Source organism: Coenobita brevimanus, chromosome 47, assembly GCF_032717465.1.
Source record: "Coenobita brevimanus isolate Jiangsu-jjx chromosome 47, ASM3271746v2, whole genome shotgun sequence".
Classification (NCBI taxonomy): Eukaryota; Metazoa; Arthropoda; class Malacostraca; order Decapoda; family Coenobitidae; genus Coenobita; species Coenobita brevimanus.
In genome coordinates, this window is record NC_137000.1 from 8,514,705 (window position 1) to 8,525,100 (window position 10,396).

The 10,396-nt window shown below is 43.0% G+C and overlaps 1 protein-coding gene across 1 annotated transcript in view; it reads left to right on the plus strand.

Moving 5' to 3' along the window:
• The window catches only part of LOC145399011 (uncharacterized), a 35,543-nt gene extending 25,784 nt beyond the window's left edge, over positions 1 to 9,759 (plus strand). The window contains exons 5-6 of the mRNA XM_080271739.1: positions 3,262 to 3,546; positions 9,587 to 9,759. Of these exons, the coding sequence (XP_080127865.1) occupies positions 3,262 to 3,546; positions 9,587 to 9,759 (458 nt within the window). The remainder of the gene's footprint in view (positions 1 to 3,261; positions 3,547 to 9,586) is intronic.
• Positions 9,760 to 10,396: the final 637 nt, after the last annotated feature.

The following is a 10,396-nucleotide window of genomic DNA, read 5'->3' on the forward strand; positions in this document are numbered from 1 at the left end:
TAACGAACAAAACGATATTAACCAGTTATATGCAAAAATAAATCGGTAAGGAAGAGGTGTTGGGGAACTTCCTAAAAACGGTAATACGAGCCCAACTCTTGAGCAAAAATTTAATATCAGTCTTAATTTCCCTCGTGTAGAAGTTAATTTAATCCTCTTTTTTCGCTCTATAAGCTTCATGTTAGGGCAGTGTGGCAACGCTGTGTTTGTTTATGGTCGACTGGATGCACCTCTGTGTACGAGATGCACTGTGGAATCTAAGTGACTAAAGAAATTATTGTTGTTGTTATTATGTTGTTATTATTATGTACCGACTGCATTATATGGGGCTGAAACATGGAATATGGGTGTAGCAGAGAGGAAAAGTTTGAATGTAATGGAGATGAGATGTCTGAGGAGTATGTGTGGAGTGACGCGTATGGATCGGGTGCGAAATGATGAAGTGCGAAGGAGAACTGGAGTTGTTCGGGAGATGGCTGGCAGAGTTGAGCAGAGGGTGTTGCAATGGTTTGGGCATATGGAGAGAATGGATAATGAGCGATTGGTGAAAAAGATAACTAGATCTGATGTGAGAGGTGTAAGGCTGAGAGGAAGACCACGAATAGGATGGATGGACAGTGTGAAGAGAGCGCTGGATGCGAGAGGGATGTCTGTTGAGCAAGGAAGAGTGGCTGTGCGTGACAGAAATAAATGGAGAGAAATTGTGAATGAATAAGTGATGACGCAGCCCTGAGGGGATATTCTCCCGCATTTGGTCTGATCAGCTAGTCAGGTCAGGTGCGGGTAAGGGGATGGGTCTGTTATGATGTGGCAGGGGTAAACCAGTTCTGCTGTCGGGCCCTGCTGCGGATGTCACTGATTGCATTGCCCAGTTGACCCTTGTGCGGTGTGGTGCGGTGAGGATCTGTCCGTTCTCCCCTTTGGGGCTAAGATGCGAATGAATGTGTTTGAATGGATGAGTAAATGGAGAGTGAGTCGTCCTGTCTCGGCTGCCTCCCTTTCCTTGGGGGAAGCAGCCTAGGTATATAGATAGATAGATAGATTATTATTATTATTGTTGTTGTTCTTGCTCTTGTTGTTATTTGTTATTTTTATCGTCGTCGTTATTATTATTATTATTATTATTATTATTATTATTATTATTATTATAAGTCCCCTACCGGTGAAACCGGTCGGTGACTCTAGGTTTGCGCGATTCCGTCAGTACGTCAGTCCGTCTGCAATTCCGTGTCCGCTCTGTAACTTCCACATGCATGAACAGATTTTGATATAACTTCACACAGTTGTTCCCCACACCATGGCGGTGTGTCGCACGCAACAGCCATCAGTTGCAAAGATCAGTTGCATGTGTATGGTTATCATCTAGAAGGGGAGTTTGTATTGCATACAACACTGAATGCACTTATCATTATCATTAGTGCGAAGCAGGATGGTATCATTTTCGGCAGCCCGCCCAATACCGTTGTGCTAGACTCAGGATGTGTGTGTGTGTGTGTGTGTGTGTGTGTGTGTGTGTGTGTGTGTGTGTGTGTGTGAGTGTGTGTGTCCTTGAACTCCTTTTAGGCCACTTGATGGATGTGAATGAAACACTCCAGGTGAGTTCATCTGGTTAATCCCAGTGTCTTCCACTATATGCAGTTTTCCAACCCTGGCTTTGAGGGGGGTCAGCCCTCATCACCTAATTTAAATTTCTCAGAAAGAGTGAAAGGAGGGCAGATATGGCTGTGGTATCGTAGTACAAGTTGTACAAAGGAATCTCATTCACAATGCGATATTTGGAGAGTGTGCCCCCAATTATTCTTGGGGGGGTTAGCCCCTTCCCAAAAATACAATCAGAATAGAGGAAAGTGAGCACATGGATTTCAGCGAAATCGGTATACGTATCGCAGAATTAGGTATGCATTTCCATGTTTTTGTCTGAATGCCCAAAATGAAACTGAACATCAATATTTTGGGAGCATGACTCCCCCCCCCCTCCCTTGAGTTATGAGGTTGTTAGCCTCTAACGAGAAAAAAAAAAATGATCAGATGCTAGAGAAAGATTTGAATGAAATCTCCCAGGTGAGTTCATTAGGTTAATGGAAAGGTCATTCAGTATTTTCAGCTATGATTTTTTGGGGGGAGGCAGCTCATTTCACCAGCTAAATAATTCTTAGAAATAGTGAAAGGAGAGCAGAGGTGGCTGTAGTACCTTAGGATATGTTGTACAATGGACCCTCATCTGTAATGCGACATTGGGGACCGTGACCCCCCAGTGATTTTGGAGAGGTCATATCCCCTTCCAGAAATAAAAACGAATGCACGGAAAGAAATTGCGCATCTACTTTATTATTATTATTATTATTATTATTATGCTTTTTGGGGAACTCCACCAGTATTAAAACTTTCTCGAGTTAAAGACGTCGCTTGAACCTCGAAATCTACCTTTAAACACAAAAGGGCAGACTATGCCTTGAAGCCAGTACATCATACCTGTGTTTTAAGTATTAACCCTTTGCCCTGGTGGTGGTGGGTGTTGGCAGAGGCACGTGCAGGGTGAGCCGGATGAGCACGTAACCTTGAATGGACGCTAATTGCATTTTTTAAACTATATATTTTTCTATAGTTAGTTCACCTTAAGTTGACCCAGATTTTCTTTCTTTTGCAACTTATTTTACGCACCTCAGTGGCAAAAAAGGTGCTACGATTCTGCCTACTTTCCGTAAAATATGTTCGTACGGAGCATCATATTCTACTGTTATGGAGTTAGAGGCACGGTATGCGAGGTGAAGAGATGGCATTTTTAGGCCAAGTTGAAGTGAAAAGAATATAGTACCATAAGTAACCTTCGTGCCTTCTCATTGCACGTATTTAAAGTGAAAAATGTATAGCGTCAAAAGTCACTGTCGTGCCTTCTCATATTACGTGTTGCAAGGGACGTGCTCTGGTGCATGGCGGGCCAGACTTGCACGTTCATGAGAGTGACCACTGTTTCTAAGTTTTAAACAGTCATGCATATCCTAATACTGTGTAGTCTTTTTTACTCTAACTTGTACTAAAATTATCATCCCGCCATCTTGAATGCTGAGTTGTGACAATAGATCAACAATAGAATATGATACTAGTCACGAAGAATGCTATGGAAAGGATGTAGAGTTGATAGTATTGTCTTTTCTGCCACCGACGTATGTGAAATAAGCTGCGAAAGGATAAAAATCATGGCAAAGATGAGATGAAAGAACTCTTGTAGCACTAATGCTTTCTCATTGCACGTGTTTGCAGAGGCACATGCTGTGGTGCACGGGGGGCCAGATGTGCACGTCCACACGGGAGGGCACCTGCGTCTGCACTGCGAGGTTGAGCTAGCCACTGAGCCTCCCGTGTTTATCTTCTGGTACCACAATGGAACCATGATCAACTACTCGCCGCGCCGCCCCCTTCAGGTGATGCGGCAGCCACTCTCCAGCTCCCTCCTCATCTCCAACGTCACCTGGGATGATGCTGGATGGTACACCTGCGAGCCAGCTAAAGCCACGCCTGCTAATCTCACGCTGCATGTTGTCGAAGGTATACATTGCCGTCATCAGCATTATTATTCCCAGCTAAAGTCAGACCTGCCAATTTCGTAGTGGATGTTGATAGTGTACAGTAAGTTATGCAGTATATTTGATCATCATCATCATCATCAATACTTTCCACTTACCCGCTAGCTTTCTTCATCTCAACATCACAAGTCCTACGTTTCACATACAGATGCTTCATAATTCCTGTGAAGTAGAGAGCTTCCGTTGTTTGCAGAGTTCAGGAAAAAAGAAGATATATAAAGTAGACAACAATACAAGCAGAGCAGGAACATTCAGGGATCGCATACCTCCATCAAGGCAGCTTCATCCCTCACCCTTTTTATATTTTATGGTCTTGCCCTTTCAGTTTTTCCAACCAAAATTTTTCTCAGTTTTTCCTCTGATGGTCACCTGCCAGTACTTCAAATTTAATGAAGTCCATGTAATAGTTGGTACATATATTTGGCAAGACATACAAACAGAGACACAAACCGAGCCAAAAATAATACCTCTTGGGGGAGCGAGAAAGTAGTAAAGAAAAAAAATAGTTAATACAGTAGCAGTAGTAGTAACAGTAGTAGTAGTAGTAGTAGTAGTAGTAGTTGTTGTTGTTGTTGTTGTTGTTTTTGTTTTTGTTGCAATCCCAGGGCCGTCTGAACGTGGGCCCGATGGACTGCAGGAGTTGCCTTCCCCCCTGGCCCACCATCCTGCTTTTAGGAGATAGGAAGGGGACTGAGGAACCTTTGTACACCCGGGAAGCCCCACCGCCTGGTTATGTCGGTGCCACCACGTACAGGTGTCCCTCTATATACAACAGCTGATTTTTTAGATATATCGTATTAAGGTTGCCATTGTATTGCCTTCAGGGGGTTGGAGGTGCAGGGTAGGGATGCCTTCATGTGGTGGCGCTGATATACCTGGACGGTGACTCTGCCCGGGTACATAAACACCCCGTAGTTCCCTCCGTATCCCCAGGAAGGAGGATGGTGAACTGCAGTAGACGGGTAACTTCAGCCTGCAGTGCACCGAGTTTACGTTCAGATGAGCATAGGGTCGCAACTACTACTACTACTACTACTACGGGTGTTGTGGTACGCGGTTATCTTTTAGTCTGGTAAGGGAGGAGTAAATTGAGGTTGAATTTTACGACGCTTGGGAGAGGTGTGTGAGATCAGGGCCTGGGAACACAGGCGCTACCAAGTTGAGGCCTTCTTTATGGTGCCTCAGCCTGGCTTTATGGTGTGTGTGTGTGTGTGTGTGTGTGTGTGTGTCGCTAACAGCTACACAGAACACTTTTTTACTCATTTCAACGCATTTTGTGGATTTTTTTAAACGTTTTCTTCAGACTTTTGCATTTTTTTATTGTTTATTTTTTATTTGCGTCATGCCCTTTCAACTCATTATCATTTTCTGTTTTTCACCAGCGTGGGCGAGGCTTTTTTTTTTTTTTTTAATTTTTTTTTTTAGATGGACGTGAATGAGGAGCCTTTAATGAAAACCGTCGCCCACCAACCGATTTCAGAAAACGATTTTAGGAGTAACTATGATATTCGTCTTTTCTGTGAGCCTTTGTTTGTCACTTATGCTTGTTACGTTTTCTTTTTTATTTTCTGCTTGTTACTTTTCCCCATTATATTCCTTTTTTGAGCTTTCATTCATTTTTTCCTCTCCACTGTTATTTTTTTATTTACATTCTTTCCCCCCTTTTTAATATTGAGCCAGTCTGTCTGTTAGTCTCGCTATTTTATCAGTCCATTTGTCTGACTACCTGTATTTATTCGTCAATTATCCACTTTGTAGTTCCATCGGGGGCGTAGGGACCCGGGGCTAGTCTTATTCCAGTGGTATTGCAGTAGGTGAGCTGTCAACCTCGGTCACTTCGTCGATGGTAGCCTGTATGGGTCACATCTGGCCATGCAATTAGTTATATGGTTACTTCCCAGCGTAGTAAATGGTTTCCTGGACCACAAAAAATGATTTAGCTTGTCTTTCAGTGTATTGCAGTTGTTCCTCAAGTGGGGGCCGTGGGACATTCTTCTTAAGGATCTGAAGTCACACACTGGTAATAGAATTTTATAATCATTTACCGAAGGCAGAATTTGGGAGGATGCTTTTGTGTGTGTGTGTGTGTGTGTGTGTGTGAACCATTTTGTGGAGGACATTCTTAGAGGCAGGGCAAGATCAGTTCCTCAAACGCAGACGTGGCTCATTTGCCATAAGATCCTTTGTAAGAAAAATGTTGACCGACTTTGGCGTAAGAATGGGACGCTACCCTGGTTTCGGCAAAATGGATTTTTTTTTTTTTTTTACCTGTTTAAACATCACAGTGAAAAAGCATAATCGCGTCCTGATGAAAAATGACCCCTTTTGTAACCTTTCAATGTCTGTCACTGATACCCCACCTGGTAGGAAAAATGCAGTTTCAGTCGTACCACTAAGTTTTTAATTAACTTCCTAAATGTTCTTTTAGGTGCATGCACATTTTTATTTTTAATCACTCAAGTTACTTGCTCATGCAGGTAATGTTGCTTTGCTTCTTGAAATGAAAATATGTATGGAGCCACAGAGGTTATCCTATTTAGTCCATTTGGGAAAAAGTTTGGGAACCACTGGTATAGAGCCACCTAAAGGTACCACTACAGCAAGTGAGTGGATAGTGGGCACTCCTACCTGCATTTACAATTTTTTCTTTATTATTATTGTTATATTTTTTTAATTTGCCCTTCTCACGGATATTGCTTCTTAACTACTTTTTCAGTTTGCCTCTGCCTCTTACTCTTTGTTTTTTCTTTCATTCTTTACTTCTTTGTTTCTCTCTCTTCTCCTCATTTTTCTTCCGTTTTCATTTTCTTTTTTTTCTTGTGTGTGTGTTTGTGTTTTACCTGCCTGGTTCCGGTCCACCTCCATCTACTGATTTTCGTTATGCTTTTTTCCTCCCTGGTTTCAGTCTTTACTCCCTTTTCTTTTTTTCTTTTTTCTTTTTTTTTCTTTTTTTTTGTGTCAACTTGGCTCTGACTCTGCCTATCCTTTTTCTTTTTGCCTTTTTTATTTTTTCTTTCCCTCTTTACTTTTTCACTTGCATACGCACACCCACTTTGCCTTCCTTTTTTTTAGCCTTTTCCCCCTTTTTCCTTTTCCTTTGTTACTTTCTTCCTTTTCTTTTTTTACCCTGTTTTTTTTTTACTCTTTTTTTCTTTTTCCTTTTTTACTCTTTTTCACCTACCAAGGCTCAGACATCTTGCTTCCTTATATCTCATTTTAACACCTTTTTCTTTTTTTAACTTTTTTTTTCACCTGTTTGGACTCGACAACATGCTTCCTCATATATATTTTTTTTCTTTTTTTCTCATTTCTGTTCCTTTTTACTCATCTTTTTACCTGCCTGTTTTTGGCCACCTTGCCTTTTTTTCTTTGCCTTTGTTGACGTTTTCTTTTTCTTTTTCACTCTTACTTTCGCCTGCAGGCCCTCGACCACCTTGCCTCCCCCCTTCTTTTTATTTTTTTCTCTTCTTTTCTTTCCCATTTTCCCTCCTTTTCACCTGCCTGCGATCGGCCACATTGCTCTCTCTCTCTCTCTCTCTCTCTCTCTCTCTCTCTCTCTCTCTCTCTCTCTCTCTCTCTCTCTCTCTCTCTCGGTCCAGCCGCTGACAGACGAGGAACTAAAAATCCAATTTAAGTTTTACCCAAGACGCGTACAGAAAGTTGATTGTCTTTTGTCTGATTCAGCTCCACTTTTGCCCCCTCCCCCTCCCCTTACCCCTTTTTTGGAAGCCCCTCGAGGTTAAATGATTGATTGGCGACTTATCTGGGAATTATCACAGCTCACTTGGAGTTCAGAAGTGGCCTGTTTGGGGGAGGAAAGAAAAAAATAAAAAGGAATTATGGCAACTTGTTTGAATGAGGAATTGTGACCTTTTGTGTTTTAGGGCTGGGTGGATGGTTGTATGGGTGGGCAGATAACAACTTCCCGCACTTATGAATGGGAGAATATTCACTTTGTCTCATTTTGTACGTGGCAAAAGATGAGTGTGGGTGTGGGAGTGGGTTTGGGTGTGGCTGGCAGCATAACAACTCTGTCTTGTATTAATGGAGATATACGGTGTTTACTTTTTTTTTTTCACAAAGGGTGGGTGTGGGTGTGAGTGGGTGTTGGTGGTGGTATGGATGTGGGTGTGGATGAGGGTATGGGTGTGGTTGGTGGATATATGGGTGGCAAGAGAACAAATACAGCCAGTTGTTGATGGGGGAATATTCATTGTCTCTCTCTCGTTTTTTCATAATGGGAGAATAATGGAGCTTTGATTAATTACTGAGGCACTCATTGTGATTGCCAAAAGGGAATATCGCTGTATAATGCAGTTACAATGTAGGGTTTTACGACTGAGAGAGAGAGAGAGAGAGAGAGAGAGACCAATCCCATATCAACCCTCAGATTCGGAAACTTCTAAGCTGAATAAAATCGTCTGAAGGCATACGTGTTCGGGAGCCAAGGGGATTTAGCCACTTCACTTCGATGACCCATTTCCTCCAGTTTCTTCATGCCTTTTACAGACGATTTTGTTCAGGTTGACGGAGGGTTTTTCTTCTGCAGTTAAGGGGTTTGTTTGACTGTTCAGCTGAAGAAAATCGTCTGGAGGGAGAAAGAATAAACCTAAGCAGCCGTGTCGGGAATTAAGAGATTAAAAGGATGGCAGTGTTTTGGATTTTTTTCCTTCTTTTTTCGTCTTTTTTTTTTGGGGGGGGGGAGTAACTTTTGGGACGCTCTTCCAAGAACTGGGCCAATACATTTATGTAGTCTCTCTTTCTCTCTCTCTCTCTCTCTCTCTCACACACACACACACACACACACACACACACACACACACACACACACACACACACACACACGCACGCACGCACGCACACACGCGCACACACGCGCACACGCACGCACGCGCCACGGCACACACTCATAGTACTTAATTTCATCTCTTTATCCCCGCTTCAGAGTAGAAAGGAAAGACTGTTTTTTGTTATTGACTCGTTAATAGTTCTCTAACATTATCAGTCACTTTGTTTTGATACGTAAATACGTCACAGTCGAGGCAGTCTTATTTTTAGACAATCATATTCGATCCCTGGTGTGCAGAATTACCGAGTGTGAGGATGAAGTCCGCCATTGCCTGCGACGATAGCCCCTGCCGTTTATTTCTTCATTATACGCATAACATAATTAATAGATATGATTCCTAGGTCTTCATCTTCCTGAGGTTTTTTCGTTGCTTATGCTGGGGTAAGGCAGAGTCCAGATAACAAGGAATGAGAAACGCGAAGGACGGAAAACTACCAATGACATACCCAGTGACATGGACGAGACAGTCATTCGCACACAGTTCCAGCCCCTGGAATTCTGGCTCCACCTCACAGGTCGAAGCGTCAGCATGTTTTTAATACATTTTTCTTTATCCATGAGATTTCTTGTTACATGATATGAAAAAAAAAAATAATACAAGCTGTTGTGTTATAGAAACTGCTTACTTGTGTGTGCGGCTCTGTAGGTTACTTTTTTTTTTTTTTTTTTTTTTTTATGCGTCCAACTCTGGGCATAGACTTAACCATCTGTTCCCAAGGGACCAGCAGCTCTCCTACGTACCACACACCTCTACGTGTCACTTTTATGCTTCACTTAGTATTGATATTGGTACTCTGTTAAGACCAACCCAAGTTATGGAACAGACCTAGGATGAAAAGAGGAGAGACGGCTAAATGCAACGTGGATAGCATTGCCAGGTCACCTATGTTTCATCCCAACCAGCCGAGTTACCCCTAGCAGTAGTCCAAGTTACTTCAGGGTGGCTGGTCACTTCGGTTGAAAAGCATTTATTTGCCGTGTGCCTTTTTTTTTTTTTTTTTTTGTGGGGGGGGGGGAGCTGTAGGGAAAAGTTAAAAGCTTCCAGTAACAAACATGCAAATGTATTTTAGGTGACATTAATTGAGTCTAACGTTACCTTTCAGACAGATGATGCAAAAAGCCTTTCAGTAACCTCCACCTCAATTCTTTCCAGGTGAGAAGCACGCGGCCCTGCACAAGAGCCATAAAGAAGGCAGTGAACAGGACGCCCCCAGCGCCGAGAACTCTGCCCAGCCCTCCCCCTCTCCGCACCTCACCGCACCCCTCTGCCTCCTGGCGTTCATCCTTTGGTGCGAGAGTTACCACAGTTCCAGCGCCCACAGTTGATCCACACACGCCATTGCCCGACACAGAACCTTTCGCTCTTCCACCCATGACGCATTTCTCGTTCCTGATGCTTTTAGGCGCACGTATTCAGTTCGGGAGAGACTTTGAACTGGAGGGGTGAGATGCATCCTTAGTTATCCCCTCACTACAACAGTTCAGTAAAATCGTCGACCAAAATCGTCTGGCGAAGCGTAGTTAGTAAAAAATACGTCGTCGGTTTGAAGGGATGAAGGCTTTTGAATCCGGTGACGTTGTTTATAGTTTGTTCTTGCTACCACCAGACGATTGTATTCAGCTTGAGACATCGCTTTTAGTGAAGGGGTTAAGAAAAGCTATATCCAAACCCTCCAGTTCGAATAGTCTTTCATATAAGCGCCTGAAAAATACCAGGAATAAAGTAAGAAAGACGTCGCCGTATCGAAGGGCTTAACATCACCCGACATCCCCTCGTGAAAAAGGACACTTCATTAAAAGTTGGAGACCCGAGTTTTTAGGAGTCTGCAAAAAGGAGGAGGATGGATAGAGGAGGCGGTACTTTGCCACTCAAGTACCGGGTGATACGCAGGTGATTCGCTGGAGTGTGACAGTGCCCGAGAAAATAGTCATGCCGTATTCGTGGACGGGATGTGTGGCTGGA